Source organism: Rhinoraja longicauda, chromosome 3, assembly GCF_053455715.1.
Source record: "Rhinoraja longicauda isolate Sanriku21f chromosome 3, sRhiLon1.1, whole genome shotgun sequence".
In the NCBI taxonomy this organism is placed as follows: Eukaryota; Metazoa; Chordata; class Chondrichthyes; order Rajiformes; family Arhynchobatidae; genus Rhinoraja; species Rhinoraja longicauda.
Window position 1 is genome coordinate 20,809,859 of NC_135955.1, and position 25,463 is coordinate 20,835,321.

The following is a 25,463-nucleotide window of genomic DNA, read 5'->3' on the forward strand; positions in this document are numbered from 1 at the left end:
TACATAAATGATCTGGATGTCAATGTACAGGGCATGATCAGCAAGTTTGCAGATGACACAAAGGTAGGGGGGGTGGTGAATAGCGAGGAAGGAGTCTGCAAGCTGCAGGAAGATATAGATGAGATGGTCAGATGGGCGGAGCAGTGGCAGATGGAATTTAATCCTGAAAAGGGCGAGGTGATGCACTTTGGCAGAAATAACTTGGAGAGGGAGTACACCATGAATGGAAGGACCCTAGGGAAGACAGGGGTACAGAGGGACCTTGGAGTACAGGTACACAAGTCCTTGAAGGCAGCAGGACAGGTGGACAGGGTGGTCAAAAAGGCATATGGGTTACTGGCCTTCATTAGCCGGGGCATCGAATATAAAAGTAGGGGGGTAATGATGGAATTGTACAGAACACTGGTGAGGCCACAGCTGGAGTATTGTGTACAGTTCTGGTCACCACATTATAGAAAGGATGTGATAGCTTTGGAGAGGGTGTAGAGGAGATTCACCAGGATGCTGCCAGGGATGAAGGGCCTCGGCTATGAGGAGAGATTGAGCAGACTGGGGTTGTTTTCCCTGGAGCAGAGAAGGCTGAGAGGGGACATGATCGAGGTGTACAAGATCATGAGGGGCATGGATAAGGTAGATGGCGGGGAACTTCTTCCACTGGTGGAAGGTTCAACAACGAGGGGACATAGATACAGGGTAAGGGGAAGGAGGTTTCGGGGGGATGTGAGAAATAACTTTTTCACCCAGAGGGTGGTTGGAGTCTGGAACTCGCTGCCTGGGGTGGTGGTGGAGGCGGGAACACTCACAACGTTTAAGAGGCATTTGGATGGGCACTTGAAATGCTACAACATTCAGGGCTATGGTCCAAATGCGGGAAAATGGGATTAAAATTAGACTGTGTTTGGTAATGGGTGGCACGGACACGATGGGCCGAAGGGCCTCTTTCTGTGCTGTGGGACTCTATGACTCTATGACTCTATGAGAAGACTGTTCAAAATTTATTACAATGTACCTTTTTCAGAGGCAACAGGACAAATTCTTCAATTAATGCTCTGATAAAAAAAATCATTTAAACATTGAATTAGGATTAAAATAGACACTTAGCAGGGCAATTTACTATAAAATATGATGCAGTGAAATAAGTTGTTAGCCAATCCACAGAAGAAAAATATGACTGTCCTTTGTTAAAGAGAGATCACTGCTGTTTTGGACTTTTGTAAATAACCATAGGATTCAATGGGATTGTATATCAATTTGAACCCAAGTTATATTGCTTTTCAGATTAAATAATCATGGTCGCTTTTTGTATTCTCTCATGGGATGAGGAGTCCTTGACAAAACCAGCATTTACTTCCCTGCTCTAGTTCCCCTTGAGATTGGCACAGATTGTGACAGGAATCGCCTACCAGGGAATGTCTGTTGACAGTCGCTGTTGCAAAAGTGGTTGCAGCCACATTTGGTGACGAGAATGGAGGCAGCAACAGAGAGCAACATATATGCTACTGATATATAACAAATACATTAAGCGTGAGCTACATCATTGTCAACATAAAATAAATTTGGCAATTGAGCTTCCTAGTAGAAAGAAATCTCTTCATATTTAGAATATGAATTTATACTGAGCAGCAATAGTTCATCACCATGGAAACAGAACAACTCAAATGTAAATGTTCTATTTATTTAGCATAGTGGAAACACATGGACAATTAAAACAAGGCACTTCGTATCCAAATATTCTCAAGGCACACATTTATGGAAAGGCTTTGAGTAAACTCTTAGTGTAAGAAAATAACTGCAGATGCTGGTTCAAATCGAAGGTATTTATTTCACAAAATGCTGGAGTAACTCAGCAGGTCAGACAGCATCTCAGGAGAGAAGGAACAGGTGACGTTTCGGGTCGAGACCCTGGTCTGAAGAAGGGTCTCGACCCGAAACGTCACCCGTCCCTTCTCTCCTGAGATGCTGTCTGACCTGCTGAGTTACTCTAGCATTTTGTGAAATAAATACCTTTGAGTAAACTCTTATTTGTTTTCTAGCATTGCTTATGTGTAACTGCCTGCAGCTGGAGAAACAATGTGTTCAGAAGAAATAAAGTGTTCAGCTTTACTTATGTGGAACAATAGCCTCTCTCTCTCTTACATACAGTAACTGTAAGAGAACTTTAAGGGCAGCATGGTGGTATGGGGTTGCCAACAGTTGCTAACTTACAGCGCTAGACACCTGGGTTCGATCCTGACTATGGGTGCTTGTCCGCAAGGAGTTTGTGTGTCCTCCCCATGACCAGCTTTGGTTTTCTCCGGGATCTCCAGTTTCCTCCCACACCACCAAAGATGCACATTTTTTTAATGCTAATTGGCTTGGTATAATTGTAATTTGTCCCTACTGTGCGGGGATTACTCATCAGCGTGGACTTGGTGGGCCAAAAGACCTGTTTCCGCGCTGTATCTCTAAATATAAAACATAACTAAACTGCCAAGAAATTGGAGATGCTTTATAAATGGCCTGGACATTTCCTTCCATCTCTTTACATGCAGCCTCCAGGAGAGGCTTCTTTGCATTCTACAGTCTCACAAACAGCTTCACAATACAAGCAAACAAGCAGCAATGATTGCTCCGATGTTGTACTGTGATGCCGTATTCGATCACGGGCTGAAGATTATTTGTAGTATTTAATTACTTATCGTGATGATTACTTTTCTTTTATATATCTAATAAAAATTATATATCCAATAAAATTTGATGAATCATTTTAGGCTCTTTTAATAAATTTGTCATAAAGTCAAAGCAAACCATTGCAGGTGAAATTCCAGGAAATGCGGAATGGGTCAGGTAGCACCTGTGGACAAGATTAACTTTGCAGATCAACGTCCTTACATCATAAATATTGCAGCCACTTTACCAGTTCTGATGAAAAATCTACTAAATTGAAGCATTAATTGTTGTTCTCATCTCTGTCTACTCTGCTGAGAACTATTGTAAATATCCATTTTCATGTATTTTTTAGGACTGATAATAAAAGCTCTGGTCAAAGGATAAATTTTAAGAGAGAGCTATATCAAAAAGAAGGGAGGTTTAAGAACGGAATTCTTGAGCTCAGGGCACTGGCCTCACAAGACAACAACCTGGTGACTGTTTTCTAATTGGTTGTCTAATATTGCTCAGCTAGTTATTACAGGAATAATCTAGGCTGCCCTATCATCGACACACACACACACACACACACACACACACACACACACACACACACACATATATGTATACATGTATGTATATATATATATATATATATATATATATATATATATATATGTGTGTATATATGTATATATGTGTATATATAATATATATATATATGTGTGTGTGTGGAAGGACCAGTTTTAGTGTATAAGACAATTGAATTAAGAAAGTAGGTAACACCACATTCAGGTATTAAACATTTAGAGATTTTTGGATGGAAGGATTGACTAAGAGAAATTCTGCTCTGCTTGATAGCACTAAACATTTGTGAGAGGACAGACTGTTGATTATTCTCGCCTCTGTGCAGTCAGTTCAACTGAGTGAATTTAAATTTTCATATTCCTTCCTGACCTCTTCTGTCCTAATGTATGGTGTAGCACGTCACCAGATAGTGTTAGTAGGTTGACTGAGGGCATCTGTGCATTACAGCCAGACTAATCCAACCAACTCAGTCTCCTCACACTTTGGATTAGTGAAAGGAGTCAATCTTATTTTTTCTCTCGTCTAGTCCAAGAGAGGTCAGTCAGAAGTTCCATGGATTTAGTTATTTTATGGACCTCCAAATCACGTGGGACTGCAGTGGAAGCGGCTGGGGAAACTGGGAAGGGAAGCCCACTGCTAGATTCCCACCCAGCTTAAACAGGATGACAGCAGCATGCATTCCTTCATTTCACTGGCATACTTCAATGATGCTTGCAATCTGCACGGTTGCCAGCACTAAAGTGTTCAGCCTCAAAGACCATCACGTGAAAGGTAGTAGTATCTTAGTAACAAAGACAATGGTAGTTATGCAATCATGCCCCAGGACAATGCTAGGCAGCAACAATCGACCCAATTTTAACCAGAGTATTAGCTGCCCCCACCTCCACCCACCCCCACCCCCCTCCCCTCCACCATATACTCAAGCCCTAGTCAGTTACCTCTGAGGGACTATGATTTAGTTTGTGATGTTTAGTGAAGAGAATGATTTACTCTTCTGTGTGTTTCTCTTCCTTTCAATTGATCCTCCTCTCCTGCCACTTCATAAGTCAAGTCCAAGGAGTGGACATCATAGTGAAGCTAAACTGACTTCACCATCTTATATTAGAGTCCTGCTCTCTGCACCAGCTCAATCCATTTGACAACTTTGGAACGATCGACACATCATGAGAGGTTCCATTCATCGTCTCCACTTGCTACACTGCACTTTTAGGACAGATTCTAACTGAATTGTAGCCAAGACACATAACAAATAAGTCAATATACTTTCATTAGTACATTAGTTTCTCATTTACATGGCACCATGGGAAGTAACGAGCAGACTGCTGAAAGCAGAGAAGTATTCACTGGATTACTAGGCAATATGATCTATGGAAAATCACCCACAATAGAAATTGAGAGTCTTTGCAATGTGATGTCCATCATATATTCTTTTTCATAAGTTCCATGTAGCTTCAACTGTTAGAGCCTTTATATATTATATATATCAATCCCATGAAGTTGGATTTGGTTCATTACTGGCATATCTTCAGCATTATGGGCACCTAAGCAACATATTGCTTTTCACTGTATTGACATTCCAAGATCTTTTTAGCTGGAATAGCATTTTAATGCAGTAGTTTCATAAGAACTTCCAATTAAATAAAGTTTATATCCAGCTGCACTGCATCAAAACATAAGTGAACTATTCCCATCAATTGATTTAATTTAATAATATTAACAATAATAATAATAATCATCACAATCATGTTAATCATATTAGCTATTGACTAATAATAATAACAATAATAATAACTATGATGATGACGATGATGATTATTATTAGTAGTAGTACTAGTAGTAGTAGTAGTAATAGTAGTAATAGTAGTATACTAACATCCAGGTGAATAATGTAGTCATTGGAACAAATATGTCTGGAATAGAAGCAGGAGTAAGACACTCATATTTTAATTTATTTAAGTTGAAGATTTAATAGGAACCTGAGGGGGGGGAACCTTTTCACACAAAGGGTAGTAGGTATATGGAATGAGCTACTGGAGAAGGTAGTTGAGACAGGTACTATCACAATGTTTAAAAAACATTTAGACAAGTACGTGGTTAGGATAGGTTTAGAGGGATATGGGCCAAACACAGGCAAGTGGGATGAATGTGAATGGGCCATATTGGTCTGCATGGGCAAGTTGGGCTGAAGGGCCTGTTTCCATGCAATATGACTCTATGATTCTATATACCTGCTGCCCTTAAAACCATTATTTTTATGCCAGTTCTCAGAGCAATCCTATGAATCACATTTCCCACTAATTTCTCTGTAACCTATTCTCTCACACATGCCCATTAACACGCCACTCATTCTGCTATCATCCATTTAGGGTTAAACTTGGCAAAACTTTTACCTCTATCATTCACTAATCCTATATTGCCTCACTCACTTGATACTTAATCACAAAATGCTGGAGTAACTCAGCAGGTCAGGCAGCATCTCGGGAGAGAAGGAATGGGTGACGTTTCAGGTCGAGACCCTTCTTCAGACTGATGTCAGAGGGGCGGGACAAAGGAAGGATATAGGTGGAGACAGGAATATAGAGGGAGATCTGGGAAGGAGGGACAGAGGAACTATCTAAAGTTGGAGAAGTCGATGTTCATACCACTGGGCTGCAAGCTGCCCAGGCGAAATATGAGCTGCTGTTCCTCTAATTTCCGGTGGGCCTCACTATGGCACTGGAGGAGGCCCATGACAGAAAGGTCAGACTGGGAATGGGAGGGGGAGTTGAAGTGCTCGGCCACCGGGAGATCAGTTTGGTCAATGTGGACCGAGCGCAGGTGTTGAGCGAAACGATTGCCGAGCCTGCACTTGGTTTCACCAATGTAAATAAGTTGACATCTAGAGCAGCGGATGCAATAGATGAGGTTGGAGGAGGTGCAGGTGAACCTTTGTCTCACCTGGAAAGACTGTTTAGGTCCTTGGATGGAGCTGAGGGGGGAGGTAAAGGGACAGGTGTTGCATCTCGTGCGGTTGCAGGGGAAAGTGCCCGGGGATGGGGTGGTTTTGGTAGAAAGGGACGAGTGGACCAGGGAGTTACGGAGGGAACGGTCTCTGCGGAACGCAGAGATGGGAGGGGATGGGAAGATATGGCCAGTGGTGGGGTCCCGTTGTTGGTGACGGAAATGTTGGCGGATGATTTGTTGGATCCGCTGGCTGGTGGGGTGGAAGGTGAGAACGAGGGGAATTTTGTCCTTGTTGCGAGTGGGGGGAGGGGGAGCAAGAGCGGAGCTGCGGGATGTAGAAGAGACCCTAGTGAGTGCCTCATCTATAATGGAGGAGGGGAAGCCCCGTTTCCTGAAGAATGAGGACATCTCTGACGCCCTAGTGTGAAACACCTCATCCTGGGCGCAGATGCGGCGTAGACGGAGGAATTGGGAGTAGGGGGATAGACGTTTTGCAGGGGACCGGGTGGGAAGAAGTGTAGTCCAGATAGCTGTGCAAGTCAGTGGGTTTATAGTAAATGTCCGTCACTAGTCTGTCTCCTGTGATGAAGATGGTGAGGTCCAGAAACGGGAGGGAGATGTCAGAGATAGTCCAGGTATATTTAAGGGCAGGATGGAAATTGGAAGTGAAGTGTATGAAGTCAGTGAGTTCTGCATGGGTACAAGAGGTAGCACCAATGCAGTCGTCGATGTAGCGGAGGTAGAGTTCGGGGATGGGGCCGGTGTATGTCCGGAACAGGTACTTGATACCTAAGAACCTATCAAGCCCTTTCTCGAACATGCTCAGTGACTGAGACTCCACAACCTATGTAGGTTCACGAGGTTAATTCCCGGAATGGCGGGACTGTCATATGTTGAAAGACTGGAGAGACAGGGCTTGTATACACTGGAATTTAGAAGGATGAGAGGGGATCTTATTGAAACATAAGATTATTAAGGGATTAGACACGTTGGGGGAGTCCAGAACCAGGGGCCACAGTTTAAGAATAAGTGGTAGGCCATTTAGAATGCAGATGAGAAAAAACTTTTTCACTCAGTAAATCTGTGGAATTCTCTGCCTCAGAAGGCAGTGGAGGCCAATTCTCTGAATGCTTTCAAGAGAGAGTTGGAGAGTGCTCTTAATGATAGCGGAGACAAGGGGTAGGGGGAGAGGGCAGGAACAGGATATTAATTGTGAATGATCAGTCATGATCACATTGAATGGCAGTTCTGGCTCGAAGGGCCGAATGGCCTACTCCTGCACCAATTGTCTATTGTCTATTGTTTATAATCCTTTAGGTTGAATTCCCAGGATTCACTACCCTCATTGAAATATGCCAGTGAAATGAAGGAATGCGTTTAAGCTGGGTGGGAAAACTTGCAGTGGGCTTCATTTCCCACTTATCTCAGTCCTGAAAGGCCAATCTCTTACTTTGAATCAGTGACTCTTTCCTCTATAATCACCAGCCATACGAAACACCAACTTAATACTGACCCTACCAACTTCATAAGAATATTGTAAATTGTAATGTGATCACCCATATTCCTCTTCCCTTCCAGGTTAACTATTTATTCTCACATTGTAATGGACCTGTGATTACTAATCCTCTTATTCCAGTTCATTAAGAACATTGGATAAATCGATTAACAGTCCTCCAAATTCTCTTTCTCTTGGCAGAAAAGAGACTGAATTAGACTTATATATCTACTTCCCACTGTGTCCTTCAATTGCCTCTCCTGAAATTTATCGAATTACCATGAAACCAATTACATTAAATACCTCAGTGGTTTTTTGCTGTTACCTTATTCTGCCAGTGAAAGGTTCCATCAAATCTCTAAGGCCAATAGAAAAAGATTAATCAAGAAATGGGAAACTGTTCAACCCCTTGCAGCTCTTTTGAACAGAAACATGGTAGCTCTCATCCTCACTTTTTTTCTTTAATTGCATTTCTTTCCTACAATTATTTACTCGGGTCCTATGGAATGTAATTGTCATTTATGTGATCTTACTGTTTGTAAAAATGCTCTTGTGTTTCTGCAAGTGACAAGGAAAAATGTGATTTGCTTCAAATGGTTTCAAGTGCGTTCCTTAATTATCTTTTAGCATATGAATTGGTCAAAATAGTGTACCTTCGTTGTTCTTTATCTGTTATCACTTACTAAATGGAAATTCCTGAAAATCCCTTCTTAAATAATTTAATATCACCAGATCCAGTGTTACCTGCAGATGACATTTGTAAGAAGGGGTAATTTTGTACTGTCAAATTTTTTAAAGTACAATTCATCGATGGTAAATCTTTACAGATAAATATGCACATGATCGATGTTTGGCATTTTAATACATACTTCCTTCCCCCCCCCCCCCCCCTCTCCTGTAGCCAACTGTCCACAGACTGGCACTTCCAAAGGAAACTCCAGGAAGGATTCAACTAAAGCAGCCCATTTTATTCCATGAGGGAAAATCCCCTGGTCCCATCTTCTCTATGGAAACAGTGCTTAAAGCTGGTGGGATGATACCAGAGGTGGGATGATGTGAACATGGAACTTATTCTTCAGTTCATTCTAGTGCATTCTAGTACATTCTCTTATTATTTTTCATACAAACCACTCCTTAGAAGTCTGGGATTGGGAGATTTACTCTTACAGTTTCAATTTATTTCTCCATCTCCATCTACCCTCTGATCAAAGAAAATTGGAGTTTGAATATTTGTTTTTGTTTTAAAGGCTTTGGTGGCAATATTAGACCAAGCTGCCTCTTGGGAACTGAAGCTTCATGACAATGCATGCATGCTACATTTCCGATGTAAATTATACCACGTTCCCTGGTAAATAGCAAGCAAAGGGTGCCCTTTATCCAAGTCTTAAACCAATATTCATTATGTTAGCAACCTGCTAATGTTTCACTTTGAATGGCCCTAGGATGTTTATCACCAATGCTCATACCCTCCGAGGAAACCCAAATCCCACTTTCATAAAATTGGGAAGTATTTACTGTAAAAAAACTGCTTCGATTCTTGAAACCACCAAGTGCACTCCCAACCTTTATCCAAACCCACACCTACTAGCCTGGCTCCTAAACAGCCTGGCAGTGCTTCTGACCTGGCAATAATACTCATGAGAACTGAGATTCTCCTGCCCGACCTCTCAATCAAATTTCCGAATCTTGTGACTTTTCTATTTGCCGATAATTCTCTCAGGCCTGTAATATTCCTATCTAGGCTCAGCAATCCTGAGGACCCGAGCCACATGATTTTTCTACCCTTTTCCCCTCTTCCACCCTCACAATTTGGTCCTATGATCTTCCTACTTGTGCTCACACCAGTGGCAATTTCTTCTCTGACCTTTAAACATGTCACAAGACCTAGTTAACCCCCTTAAAATATTTCTGAAGCCCACAATCTTCTTACCTGTGTCCGCAATATGCTTAGAATTAGATAAAATAAACAGAAATGGTGTTACTGGACCCTGAATATGAAGTGCATATGACTATATTTTAATTGCCATTATTTCATGTGCTGGGCAAATATACTGCAGGAGAATCTTTTCAAGTTTCAGAAATCTGTTCCAAATGCTGTAAAGACTATGCAACAGCTGAACTGAAGATGAAAATTGACTGTGCAGGAAAATAGCTGCAGATGCTGGTACAAATCACAAAATGCTGGAGTAACTCAGCAGGTCAGGCAGCATCTAGGAGAGAAGGAATGGGTGACGTTTCAGGTTGACTGATTGTATAATCATTGTATGACTGTGTCATCAATCAGTGCATAAACAGACCCCAACTAATGGTTGGATTAGGTGTTCTGAGCTGTGTGCATATTTCATCTGTGATACGTGTTTTCTAGCTCAGTGAACATTTTAAACTTTCTTGTTCAATGAATGTAAAAAATATCAACACATCACTTTAATGCTCACAGAGAGACTATGGGGGTTGAGGTTAAGGGCTATATGGACTACAAGGGCTCTGCACAATATCCAACCATTTTATCTATTACATTTTATAAGGATGTACAGAAAGTAATTGAATAGAACCACTGCTGCTCATGCCCTGCTTAACTCATGCCAAGTCATGCACACGCACTATTGCTGTGCCCTCTTGACCTACACTGAATTCTGGAGCAGCACTGCCTCGATTTTAAATTTCTCATCAGTGCTCTCAATCTTCCATCACCTCATACCCCCACCCCCAGCTTTGCAATCTTCTTATAAACTGAGAATTATGCACTCTTTCAATTCCTACTTCTTCCTTAATTATCATTGGACTACCATCAACAGCTGGTTGTTTCCCAACTCATGCTCTTTTCCAGTGCAAACAAATCTTTAGTGTCAAATATTGATTAAATAAATGCTCCTCTTAAATGCCTTGTCATATTTTTGGCACATTGAAGGCACTATGTAAATGCAAGTTTTTATTGTCTTGGTCAACATAATTGGGTTAATCCTGAATTCAATTAAATGCTGAAACAATTTCAAAAGGTACACTGATAAAAGGATTCAAATATAGCCTAACAACCTCTCGATATTACTGAAAACAATTGTAAACTGAGTTTAATTGAGTTTCTTAAAAACTGTCTGATGCTCTTATCCCCTCTCAGCTTCAGTTCCTGGAAGCTTCCCTCAATAAATTCCAGTTGTTTTTACTTAATTGGGGAGCTTGTGTGCCAAGTTTTGAAATTATATTACACATTTCAAGCATAGGCCAAGTTTTCACGCTGAATCTTTCGTGTTATTTTATTAATTAATAGATCTCCCATTCCACAAATCATATTGGCAACTGTGCCTCAATTGAAAGTTGTGGGTTTAAATTCCAAGATAGGGACTTAAACAAAGAATTGGGGCTAACAAACCAGTGCCGTGCCAATGGAGCATTTTGCTTTTAGTGGTATCAGCTTTTGGATGGCATCTATCTTTTGAATGCCACCTGACCTTTCAAATGAATGTAAAAGATCCTGTGATCCTGTGAATTTATTTTGAAATGGAGACAGAATAGATTGTTAACCCCAGTGCTGTAGAATTCCATTAATCAAACAGCCTGCTATTCAATCAATGTCGCAAACAGACTATCTAGGCATAATCATAAGTGTTTTATGGCTGTCTGCCACATTTCCCACATTATGAAATTGACTATGCTTCAAGAAGTGGATTGATCTGTGCATATAAAAAAGTCATAGCATGGCCTGACCAGACAGGCATTTTATCCAACACAGCATTTCACTACCTTTATATTCCCCTCTAGAGGGATAATTGGAACTGACAGTTGAGGCCAACATAGATTGACTGTGATCATACCGAATGGTGGATCAGGCTTGAGGGGTCTGATGGCCTACTCCTGCTCCAATTTTCTTGTGATTTCTTCTTGTATAGATTCTCTCTCCATCTGAGTAGTTCTCTGGACTCAATGTTGAATTCAATGGCTTCAAATAACACACTTTTGCTATTTACGTATGAAATGGCCAGTTCTGCTGAAGGTCATTCATCTGTAATATTGACTCACTTTCTCTTTCCACTAGCATAGCCTGACCTGCTGAGCATTTTCCTGAGCTCTGTATGTTTTAGCTTGTTCATCTTTACTCTCTCCAATCTCCCTCATTAATCCCTCAAGCAAATCACTTCATTAAAAACATATTACCATAGCAACACAGATCTCACCTGATCAGAAATATTCCCTTTTCCCCAGCCATCTCTTCCCCCACCCTATCTGCAAGTTAAAATAAACGTGTTTTCTTATTCCCAGTTATCAATGTAATCTTTGATCTGAAATGTTAATTCTTTTTGCTTCCAGTGTTTTCGAACAACGATTCATGAAAAAAAACGAAACAATTGTAAATCCTTTTTCCCCTAACATAGATTGAATCAAACTTCAAATTCATTGAAGTTTGATTTCAAATCCTGCTGCAGACGAAACACACGAGTAGTTTGCTCATTGTTAAAATGCAGTAATTTAATTGAAATAAATGTATCTGGCAATGAACAGAAATTAAGTGCAGTCTCGCAAAACACAGATTTCACAAATGACATTTGAAATAATAATGTCCAAAAGATAATAGCTCAGTTACAATAGACAATAGACAATAGACAATAGGTGCAGGAGTAGGCCATTCAGCCCTTCGAGCCAGCACCGCCATTCAATGCGATCATGGCTGATCACTCTCAATCAGTACCCCGTTCCTGCCTTCTCCCCATACCCCCTCACTCCGCTATCCTTAAGAGCTCTATCCAGCTCTCTCTTGAAAGCATCCAACGAACTGGCCTCCACTGCCTTCTGAGGCAGAGAATTCCACACCTTCACCACTCTCTGACTGAAAAAGTTCTTCCTCATCTCCGTTCTAAATGGCCTACCCCTTATTCTTAAACTGTGGCCCCTTGTTCTGGACTCCCCCAACATTGGGAACATGTTTCCTGCCTCTAATGTGTCCAATCCCCTAATTATCTTATATGTTTCAATAAGATCCCCCCTCATCCTTCTAAATTCCAGTGTATACAAGCCCAATCGCTCCAGCCTTTCAACATACGACAGTCCCGCCATTCCGGGAATCAACCTAGTGAACCTACGCTGCACGCCCTCCATAGCAAGAATATCCTTCCTCAAATTTGGAGACCAAAACTGCACACAGTACTCCAGGTGCGGTCTCACCAGGGCCCGGTACAACTGTAGAAGGACCTCTTTGCTCCTTACGACTCAGTTCATGTCCATCTTGCTTTCGATCAGATGTTTCACCCCAGAGGCTTAAGTACAAATTCTGCAGTCACCATCCCTTACGATTTTCAAGGGACACAATCGTGTCAGTGTTGGTGGCCTGGGAGCTGTAGCCTGCCCACAAAAATGCAGGAAAGCAGGACTAAATGGCACACTTTTTAATTTCCAAAATGTTCAATCGTACAGTTCACCCAAACATTGGGAAAGAAATAGCTTTTGGAGAGGATGCGATTGTTGGGAATTGAAGTAAAGGTATGAGGAGGCCACATGGTTGATCACATCTATGTTGGTTAAAGAGGAGCTTTACAGGTCAGGTCCACCTTAACCCTAAAGATCATAGCTCTGCAAATATCTTTTATCTGGGATTGGTGAAATTGTCATTACCACAGGCAATGAGTTCCAGAACCAATACAACTCTCAGGTGAAAATAAATTCCTTGATGTTCGGACTCTGGATTGGATAAAATTTGAACAAGTGGGGGTATTAGAAAGATTAAGATGGAATGCATCCCATGTGGCCGAGAGAAGCAAGGGAGACAATTACAGTGGCCTTGAATGCAATCTTTCAAAATCTGTAGATTACAGGCAATGTTGCACTCTTGTTTTAAAAATCACATTGATTTAAATCCAATAAGTTAGTTTAACCCTGGTTGTGGGGAAAGTTCAAGAAGCAATTATCAGAGTCAGAATTATCAGTCAATTGAATGACTGTGGATAGATTATAGACACCAATGTGGATTTGTTAAAGGCATCATTTCCATCCAAACTGATAGTGGTTTTGATGTATAACAGAGGAAGTTGATAAGGAAATATGGTTAACACTATAAATGTGGATTTAGAAAGACGTACAGTAAGACATACATGTAATAACGTTGATGTTGTGATTAAAAGCATGGAACAAAAGATGCTGCAGCAAAATGAGCTACTGGCGGGACATCTACAGTGGAGTTCCGGGCATCAATGCTAGGTCATAAGAAATAGTAGAATTAGGCCATTCAGCCCATCAAGTCTACTCCGACATTCAATCATGACTGATCTATTTCTCCCTCCTAACCCCAATCTTCTGCCTTCTCCCCATAACCTCCTGTACTAATCAAGAATCTATCTATCCATCTCTGCCTTAAACATATCCACTGACGGACTCTACAGCCTTCTGTGGCAAAGAATCCCACAGATTCACCATCCTCTGACTAAAGAATTTCTCCTCAGCTCCTTTCTAAACAAATATCCTTTAATTCTTAGGCTATGACCTCTAGTTCTAGATTCTCCCATTAATGGAAACATCCTCTTCACATCTGCTTTATCCAAGCCTTTCACTATTCTGTATGTTTCAATGTGGTCCCTCCTCATTCATCTAAATGCCAGCGAGTACAGGCCCAGTGCCAATGGACACTCATCATAGGTTAACCTACTCATCCCTGGGATCATTCTTGTAAACCTTCTATGGACCAGCACATCCTTCCTCAGATATGGTGACCAAAATTGATCACAATATTTCAAATGCGGCTTTACCAGCGCCTTAGAGCCTCAACATTACATCTCTATTTTTGTATACAGGCCCTCTTGAAATAAATGCTAGGACCTCCACCTTTCTTCATATATAACCATGATTTCGGTTTCAGTTTAGTTTATTGCAGGTGCAGTGAAAGGTTTTTGTTGCGTGCTATCCAGTCAGTGGAAAGACAATACATGATACAATCAAGCCATTTATAGTGTCTAGATATATGATAAGGGAATAATGTTTAGTGCAAGGTAAAGCCAGCAGAGTCCGATCAAGGATAGTCTGAGGGTCACCAATGAGGTAGATGGACGTTCAGGACTGTTCTCTGGTTGTGGTAGGAAAATAACTGCAGGTGCTGGCACTGATCAAAGGTACCACAAAATGCTGGAGCAACTCAGCAAGTCAGGCAGCATCCAGGAGAGAGGGAATGGGTGACCCTCCTGGATGCTGCCTGACCTGCTGAGTTGATCCAGCATTTTGTGGTGCCTTCTGGTGCATTCTTCAGACTGATGTCAGGGGGGCGGGACAAAGGAAGGATATAGGTGGAGACAGGAAGATAGAGGGAGATCTGGGAAGGAGGAGGGGAAGAGAGGGACAGTTTAAGAATAAGAGGTAGGCCATTTAGAACTGAGATGAGGAAAAACTTTTTCAGTCAGAGAGTGGTGAATCTGTGGAATTCTCTGCCTCAGAAGGAAGTGGAGGCCAATTATCTTAATGCATTCAAGAGAGAGCTAGATAGAGCTCTTAAGGATAGCAGAGTCAGGGGGTATGGGGAGAAGGCAGGAACGGGGTACTGATTGAGAATGATCAGCCATGATCTCATTGAATGGCGGTGCTGGCTCGAAGGGCCAAATGGCCTACTCCTGCACCTATTGTCTATTGTCTATTGTGACCTGTTTCTATGTTTTACGACTGACTTTTTGATCAACAATGATCCTATTGAATAGCGCAGGCTCAAAGGACAATTATCTGCGTATTTAATGAATTAATCAGTATATTTTAAATTCTTTTCCACACTGCCTGAACTATGTACATTTTATCTGCTCATATGTGACAAGATGTACCCTGGGAATTGTAGTTTCATATCAGCAAATTTAAAACTCTCAGATGCTATGATGCATCTCCCTACCTACGTCCTTGTTCTGTCACCCGCTCACTCACAAGTACCCAGACATACATGTAAACACACACACACACACAAACACACACAGATCTATTTTTACCATTGATGAGATATGCAACGAAAATAATCATTACAAGTTTCTTAGGAACCGCTCTTTTGTGTATCTGTTTTGGAACGCTTTTACATTCACTGCGATTTGATTTCTAATCCAACCTCAGATTATTTTCATGTTATTTATTTTAAACTTCCACTACTTATTGTGATGATTTGTTTTATGGGTAACTCTGGCTTTCAAAATGCTGGCAATCTTGACAGATGAACATTAGCTTCAGAAGACAAAGATCCTGCTCAAACATTTTCCCATGGGCGCACAATCCCTGGAATTTCACGCATGCTCTTTATTTAGCCATAAATTATGTACAGGGACTATCTTCCTTTATCAGGGCATTGGTGAGTCACAATTTTCAACTACACATGCAGTCTATTATATCAAATGCACAAATTCCACTAGACATAAGTGAGGGCCCACTTACCAATCAATGGGACTGAGTCAGAAGTTGCTGGCATTATCTCAGCCACTAGCAGCATGAATACAGTTAGGGACAACAGCACAGTGATCCCTGTAAGAGATTGAAAGAGATAAAATAGCACAAGGTACGAAAGTTACACATTACACTCCAAAACCTAGCATTAGCAGTGTTTGATTAAAATAACAACTGAACCAAAAACTTATTTGGTTATACTTTTATGCCAAATCGACTCGGGTCAATGTAATCTGAGAACTTTTCAACGGGGCACAGGACTTCAGTACTTCCAGGCTACTAGTGTTTTGTATGTGATATTTCTGGACTGGCGTTGGTCTTCTCTGGGAGAACCAAGTTAGGCCAACTCTCTACCAAATGATACAAACCAGGTTTTGCCTCAACTGCCATAATGTAATCTCAATGTGCATCCATGAACTGATCCTGGAACCATGTTTATACTCCATACACATTCAATTTCACTCCTTGAACTGTGTAGACTCCAGCTCAAAAGTCAACATTGAAAACTGTAGGACAGAGTGGATAAGGGAAGAGAAGTCTGCTGTTCAGTTCAAGGTAATTCTTTGGCGAGAATTATCATTCTGGCCACTGAATAGGAAATAATTAAGATTGGATTAGCAGTTACACATCACCGGAATTCCATTTCCATTGTCAAGTCAAGTCAAGTCAATTTTATTTGTATAGCACATTTAAAAACAACCCACGTTGACCAAAGTGCTGCACATCTGATTAGGAAAAAAAAAAAGAAACATACAGTGGCAGGCAGCCAAACACAACGGCGCGGCCATCTTGAACAAAATGTTTAACTAAAGCAGAATGGTGTGTTCTGACTTTTCCTGATAGTTCTCTGAGGAAAGGTTGAGCAAGGTTGGGAGTTTGGAAGATTGAAATGTGATCTTCCTGAAACATATAAGACATTAAAAGGTTTAATAGGGTATGGAGAATGTTTTGTTTTCCCTTGAGAAGGAATCTAGAACCTAGGGTGTAGTTTCAGGATAAGAGGTGACCCACTTTGGACTGGGATGAGGCAGATTTTCTTCACACGGAGTGCTTTGAATCAGTAATCTTGGTAATTTTCTGTCACAGAGAGCTATGGAAGTAGAATAATTAGTATATTGAAGACAGAAACAGATAGTATTTTGGTCCAAAGGTGGTTAAAATTGGTTGGATTCAGGCAGGAAGTTGAGCCTCAACTCCTCAGTGAAGTTTAGTCTTATAAATGGTAGTCCAAACATCAAATGGTTTACTCTGATCCTTTTATTTTTAAATATTCTAGTGTGTTGGACCGTTTAGAACGAGAGAATGATAGAGCAGAAAATAAAGCTATTTTGTCCATTATATCTTTATAATAATAATAATAATAAACATTTATTTTAAATAGCGCTTTTCAAAATACTCAGACGCTTTACAAAACAGTCAGGACATAAAAACAAACAAACAAACAAAAGATTTGTCCTAACGGAGAAGCGGCGAACAAATAGCACCAGCGTCCTCTCACGTCAGGGTCCGGCAGTAAACAATAAAGAACACAAGACACACAATTACAATTTAACACAAACAGCCATCACAGTGATTGCTCCAGGCACACCCTCACTGTGATGGAAGGCAAAGGAAAGTCTTATCTCCTTTAAACTAGTTAGCCCAAGGTCCCTGATCTTTCCCCACTACCCTGCTATTTTCTTCCCCACAAATATTTATGCTGTTTGAAATGTGGCAACAGGCAGCCAGGGCAACACTTGTTGCTCAGTTCCAATATAATCTGCACAGTTGGTGGTGTTCCTATGTGTCTACTGTCTATGGAAAGTTTGTCTTGAATCTGATTCCACTGCATGTTCATATAATGCAACCAGCTCAAAGCCTGCTGTGTAATTGTTTTATTATTTTCTATCTATTTGTTTAGTCCATTAGTTCTAATTGCCTACCTCCTGTGCAGGAGATGGTTTCACTCTGCTTATTATCACCTCTCATAATTTTCAACCTTCATGACCTTCTTCTGCTCCAAGGAGCATAATCTCACTTGCCCTCGAGTCACTGCATTGCGTTGTGAAGTTACTTACAGCAATTCATACAAGGGCACTGCTGTACATTCCCAATGTACATCATATTATACGTAAGCAGGAACTGCAGATACTGGTTTACACCGAACATAGGCACAAAATGCTGGAGTAACTCAGCGGGTTAGGCAGCTTCTCTGGAGAAAAGGAATAGGTAATGCTTTGGATCGAGCCACTAGGACACCATATTAACAAAGTGCAAGGGGCAGGAGTTACAGGAAGCACACACCAAGTAATTGCAGGAAGTTTGTACATTGAGTAGACTTCCTGAATGTTAGTAATGCCGTAAAACATAAGAGCAGAATTACATCATTGAGTCTACTGTGCACAAAAGCTACAACACAAATACTGCTCTACTGAATTAAATCATAAAATAGTTGGAATCCCAAACAGAACAACTAATATAATCTACCTTTGTTTAATATGTGAATTGAATACAGAAAGGATTGAACAAGTACGAAGTATACACTGGAATTTAGAAGGATGAGAGGAGATCTTATCGAAATGTATAAGTTTATTAAGGGGTTGGACATGTTAGAGGCAGGAAACATGTTCCCAATGTTGGGGGAGTCCAGAACAAGGGGCCACAGTTTAAGAATAAGGGGTAGGCCATTTAGAACTGAGATGAGGAAAAACTTTTTCAGTCAGAGAGTTGTGAATCTGTGGAATTCTCTGCCTCAGAAGGCAGTGGAGGCCAATTCTCTGAATGCATTCAAGAGAGAGCTGGATAGAGCTCTTAAGGATAGCGGAGTCAGGGGGTATGGGGAGAAGGCAGGAATGGGGTACTGATTGAGAATGATCAGCCATGATCACATTGAATGGCGGTGCTGGCTCGAAGGGCCGAATGGCCTCCTCCTGCACCTATTGTCTATTGTCTATTGTCTATTGCGTGTTGCTCGATCAATAGTGCATGACCCATTTGATCATAGTCTCCCAATCCAAAATGAAGAAAGGTCTCAACCCAAATCATCTCTTATCCATGTTCTCCAGAGATGCTGGCTGCCCTGCTGATTTACGCCAACACTTTGTGTCCTTTTGCGTATAAACCAGCATCTGCAGTTCTTTGTTTCTACTGTTTCTTTTTTGGGGAAGGTATTAAGTATAAAGGCTAGGACATAATGATGCAGCTGTACACATCATTGATGAGATTATACTTGAAGCATAGTGTGCATGTTTAGTTGCCCAGCGACAGGAAGAATGTCATTCAGTTGGAATGGGTGAAGAAGAGATTCATTAGGACAGATATATGGGTAGGAAGGGTTGAGAGGTTATGTGTCAAATGGAACTAACCCAGCATGGATAAGGTGAATCAAAGGGCCTGTTTCCGTACTGTGTCACTTTATGACGCTGACTTACCAGAATTTCAAAGGTATCTGATGTAGTAGGGCCACTAGTTTTATTCTCCAGATCTCATTAAGGTGGAGAAGAACAATGGGGGGTAATAAATTAAAATTCTAAAACAATGTTGCACATAAAAACCTGAGCCTATGCAATCCTCTTCAGCAATTTCTTTGTACATTAAACTTGTATAGTATAAAAAGAATAAGTTATGCACAAAAGGAGATCTGAGACAATACACAGGAGCGCTGAAACAGTGAAAAAATTATTTCAAGTCATTCTCCCCTTTATTCTGCATTTGGCTGCAATATTCTTTTGATTTGAATAAAACTCTGATTCCTTGCTTCCATTGTCTCTTCTTCTTGAAGACTGTTCCCACTGATCAGATACACCCCTCGAGAGCTAAAGTTAACCCTCCAGTCTATGACTTAACTATTGAAATTGCCCTTATTGATGCTGTGTTCAAGTCCACGCGAAGAGCTGCACAGGAATACCTATTTTAAATAATGTTTTTTTTTTCTTTTTAGCATCTTAGAGATATGCTAGAAACAGAGCGGCTTTTACTGATATCATGCAGTGTAATCATTTGATTTGAAGATGATATATCTGCAATGACTAAATGCCCCTGGAGAAACTGATGTGCTCATTAAAATCTCGTCTGGTGTCTTTGCCTGAACATACGAAACATTACTCCTGAAGGCCTGCTGTAATTTATTTTTAATGTGGTAATATTTCAGAAAAGTTAAGGCAAAGCTTTTCCCTTTCGAGAGCCAAAAAGGATGAGATCTATTTAATTGCAAAATGAGCATTTGTGAACCAGTGTATCTTTTGATGTGTGTATTTTGCCCATTTAAACAACATTACTTATCAGCAAGCTGAATGTTACTATTGCTTTGGTAAAGCTGCACTGATGAGCAGGAAAGGTAGTGAAGAAGTATTGAAGATTTTTGCTCATGAATAGCATGTGGCAGCCACACAAGCAACCATGTCACTGGCTGAAGGAATGTGGTGAATTTACAGTGGAAAATAACAGTCAAATTAACTGAACGGATATGATTTTTTCAAAAAGAGAAATCGTGCCAAAAAAATGGAGTGTTAATGATGCCAAGCAATAGTAATGTGCAAATTAGCGAGTGGGTTTTGAATAGTAAAAGAACCATTTTCAAGTTCTGAATCTCCAAATCCTTATGCAATAAGTGACTGTGTCACTTGTGCAATACCCTACAGTTGTAGCCTCCCTGTTTCTTCAAAAATAATCTGAATTTTTAATCAAATTAAAAATCCATAAATTATGGAGAGGACAATTATGAATCAAGTCTGTTTTTGTAGACCTACAAAAATAGACTTGATTCATATGTCACATTCAATAAAATCCACAAACTTGCCATTAAAATAAATCCATGTTATATTAAATAGAGAATTAGGAATAACTCATTTCATATTTAAGTACCTTATGAGTCAAGATCAACTGGACTTTATTTCAGATTACATCCAGTAAAACGTTGAAATAAACTGAAATACTATTTATCAGTGTATGACATGATCATCCTTGGTGCACTTTATGCTTTAGAGCATTTATGATCATCCTTTTAGGTATGGAATTGCATTTCATAATTCTGTTGAAGTTGTATTCGTGAGTTGTTGTCATTAAATAGCACATATCTATTCAAGGCTATGATGTAGGAACATTTGCCTAAATCTATGTTTTCTTGGGTCCCAGTGTGATATGATATACATTGAATGATTTACACAATATGGGGGAGGGATTATTTTATTTATTGTATTTATTGATCATTCTCAATTGCTTTTAAAATGGGAGGGCAATGATAAATTAAGTCTATTGTTGTAAATCCAAAGTCACATGTTGATAATATTCCATAAGGATGGCTAAGCATGGGTTTCATGTGAAAGTCAGAATTAGTAAATGAATTGTGTAGGAAGAAACTGCAGATGCTGGTTTACACCAAAAATAGACACAAAGTGCTGGAACAATTCAACGGGTCAGGCAACATCTCTGGAGTAAAGGAACAAGTGGCATTTTGGGTCGGAACCCTTCTTCGAATTGAAAGTAGAATTGAGGAAACTGGAGGTCGGAAAAGGTCAGAACAAATCAGGGCTGACAACAGATGACCAAGGAAGGGTGGAGCTCATAATTGCCCATGGAAGGGTGGAGCCCATAATTGCCCATTGTTGACTGGGGAAGAGGTAAATACGAAGGGATACAGGGATGTGAACAGGGAAACTGGTAGGGCAACTCGGGTGAGGGTTGGGGATGGGGGTGGGTGGGGGGGGTGGGGGGGGTGGGTGGGGGGGGTGGGGGGGGTGGGGGGGGTGGGGGGGGTGGGGGGGGTGGGGGGGATGGGGGGGATGGGGGGGATGGGGATGGGGGATGGGGGTGGGGGGAGGGGGGGTGGGGGTATGGGGGTGGGGGGGAGGGGGGTGGGGGGGAGGGGGGTGGGGGGGAGGGGGGATGGGGGTGGGGGGGAGGGGGGATGGGGGTGGGGGGGAGGGGGGATGGGGGTGGGGGGGAGGGGGGATGGGGGTGGGGGGGAGGGGGGATGGGGGAGGGGGGATGGGGGTGGGGGGGGATGGGGGTGGGGGGGGATGGGGGTGGGGGGGGATGGGGGAGGGGGGAGGAGAGAGGGAATGCAGTGGTTACTTGAAATTATATAAATCAATGTTCATACAGCTGGGTTGTAAGCTGCCAAAGCAAAATATGAGGTGCTGTTCCTCCAATTTGTGTGTGGCCTCACTCTGACAGTGGAGGAGGCCCAGGACAGAAATGCCAGTGTGGGAATGGGAAGGGGAATTAAAATGTTTGGGAACCAGGATATTGCAGAGGCCAAGGCCGACTGAGCATAAGTGTTCAGTGAAACGATCTCCCAGTCTGTGCTTGGACTTGCCTATATATATAGGAGCCCACACCCAGAACAACGGATACAGTAGATGAGGTTGGAGGAGGTGCAAGTGATCCTCTGCCTCACCTGAAAGGACTGTCGGGATCCCTGGATGGAGTCAAGGGAGGAGATATAAAGTTCCTGGGGCGGGGGTGGTTTGTGTGGGAAGGGATGAGTGCCAGGGAGTTGAATAGAGGAAAGGGAACTGGAGTCCCAGTGAGTAGAAATGGTGCACATGAACCTGGGTTCTGGTAAGTCAGAAAGGAGCCCAGGAACTGGGGTCCCAGGCAGTCAGAAGGATGTGTGTGAAACAGTAGCCTAATGAGCCAAATGCTGAACCATTGAGATTTCAGAACAGTCAGGTTGCAAATTATCAGTTTTACATTAGGTCTCCTCCTGTAGAAACCTGCTCAGGTCATTCTGTAAAACACATTCTCCCACTGTCTTCACCTATATCCTTCCTTTGTCCCGCCCCCCCTGACATCAGTCTGAAGAAGGATCTCGACCCGAAACGTCGCCCATTCCTTCTCTCCTGAGATGCAGCCTGACCTGCTGAGTTACCCCAGCATTTTGTGAATAAATACCTTCATTCTGTAAAAAATGGTCAGCAATATGAGAAATATACAAGGTGGAATTGGGAAGTGAGTGAATGTCCCTGAGGATAGGACCAGAGTAAATTACTTGGTTGGAATATAGTCAGCCTCTTTCTGCATTGATCAGTGTTGTGACTGATACGGTATAGTTTAATTTAGACCGTTGTATTAGAAATGGAAAGTATCGATATGCCAATACGAATACAATTGCTTCGTGAAGTGCAAAAGTTCACAAGAAAATGAAAAAGAGTGCACTGCACATAGAATATCACCACTGCTATTTATAAAGGGCTTCTGTTAAGCCTTTTAATTACTCTCACTGGTTTATGTCCAAATGCCTCAAAATATCAACAAATAACAGCAGAATAGAACACATAAAATAATAAATATTAATTCACACTCTACCTAATGAAATTTTCTCTCCTGAATCCGCTGGCAATATGAATACCAGAAGTGCCAGCCCAGAGATTAGGACACATGGAACCAGAAGATTTAGTCCGTAATAGAGTGTACGTCTGCGCATCATCACAGTGTAGGTGACGTCAGGATAGGGTTCATCACAGCACTCATAGTGGAGCTCGTTCCTTTTCCCTGGTACTCCTGCAATAAAATAATAACAGGCATTTTGTTAAGGTGCAATACTTGATCAAGGAAATTATCATTGCTACAAATGATTTCTTCAGATCAAATTCAACTCATGTAGAATCGAAGAATCATAGACTTGTTACAATGCAGTTTGCCATTGAGCCTATGCCAGCTCCTAATAATCAATCTCATTAATCCTGATCTCCCACTTTTTCACCAGAGTGGCCTTGATGTTGAAATCTCTTGCCCGTGCAGCCATTCTAGTAAATCTCTCTAGAACCTTTGCATCATTCTTGAAGTGTGGTGACCAGAATTGGATTTAATATTCCAGTTGCAAACAGGTTCAACTTAATTTTCCTGTTTTTGAACATAGTGCCTTTATGAATCCTGGTTTCCCAAATATTTTCATCACTGCTTTCCTAATATGTGCGTCCACTTTCAAGGATTTATGAACATTGGCATTTGGGTCCCACTTTAGGAAAATGCTACTTAGTCCATATGGTCTTTTATTCTTTCTGCCAAAGTGCATCACTTCAGTGTTCTCTGCGTTAAATTTCAATTGTTGTGATGATCCACTCACCCAGCTTTTCATATCTTCTTCCAGTTTATTAACATCCTCTTCACAAAATGCTGGAGTAACTCAGCAGGTCAGGCGGCATCTCAGGAGAGAAGGAATGGGTGACGTTTTGGGTCGAGACCCTTCTTCAGACTTTTGCACCGGCATCTGCAGTTATTTCCTTACACCATCCTCTTCACTGTCATCACACTTCCTATCCCTCTAAACCTATCCTATCCATGTACCTGTCTAACGTTGCGATAGTTCCTGATTCAACTACCTCCTCCAGTAGCTTGTTCCATACACCCACCACCCTTTCTGTAAAAAAAGTTACCACTCAGGTTTCCATTCAATCTTTCCCCCCCTCACATTAAACGTATGTCCTCCGGTTCTTGATCCCCCTGCTCTGGGCTAAGGACTCTGTGCGTTTATCCGATCTATTCCTCTCGTGATTTTGTACACCTCTATAAGATCATCCATTATCCACTTGTCCACCAAGGAATAAAGCCCTAGTCTTCTCAGCCCCTCCCTATAGCTCAGTCCCTCAAGTCCTGACAATATTCAGGTAAATCTTCTGAACCGTTTCAAGCTTGACAACATCTCTCTTATAACATGGTGACCAAAACTGAACACAATATTCTAAATATGGCCTCACCAACATCTTATATAACTGTAACATGAATTTCCAACTTCTATACTTATCTATCTATCTATCTATCTATCTATCTATCTATCTATCTATCTATCTATCTATCTATCTATCTATCTATCTATCTATCTATCTATCTATCTATCTATCTATCTATCTATCTATCTATCTATCTATCTATCTATCTATCTATCTATCTATCTATCTATCTATCTATCTATCTATCTATCTATCTATCTATCTATCTATCTATCTATCTATCTATCTATCTATCTATCTATCTATCTATCTATCTATCTATCTATCTATCTATCTATCTATCTATCTATCTATCTATCTATCTATCTATCTATCTATCTATCTATCTATCTATCTATCTATCTATCTATCTATCTATCTATCTATCTATCTATCTATCTATCTATCTATCTATCTATCTATCTATCTATCTATCTATCTATCTATCTATCTATCTATCTATCTATCTATCTATCTATCTATCTATCTATCTATCTATCTATCTATCTATCTATCTATCTATCTATCTATCTATCTATCTATCTATCTATCTATCTATCTATCTATCTATCTATCTATCTATCTATCTATCTATCTATCTATCTATCTATCTATCTATCTATCTATCTATCTATCTATCTATCTATCTATCTATCTATCTATCTATCTATCTATCTATCTATCTATCTATCTATCTATCTATCTATCTATCTATCTATCTATCTATCTATCTATCT

The 25,463-nt window shown here is 41.0% G+C and overlaps 1 protein-coding gene across 1 annotated transcript in view; it reads right to left on the reverse strand.

Moving 5' to 3' along the window:
- Nucleotides 1–25,463, reverse strand: part of chrna8 (cholinergic receptor, nicotinic, alpha 8) — a 220,670-nt gene that overhangs the window by 37,628 nt on the left and 157,579 nt on the right. The window contains exons 7-8 of the mRNA XM_078394919.1: nucleotides 23,324–23,518; nucleotides 16,028–16,114 (exon numbers count right to left, since the gene is read on the reverse strand). Of these exons, the coding sequence (XP_078251045.1) occupies nucleotides 16,028–16,114; nucleotides 23,324–23,518 (282 nt within the window). The remainder of the gene's footprint in view (nucleotides 1–16,027; nucleotides 16,115–23,323; nucleotides 23,519–25,463) is intronic.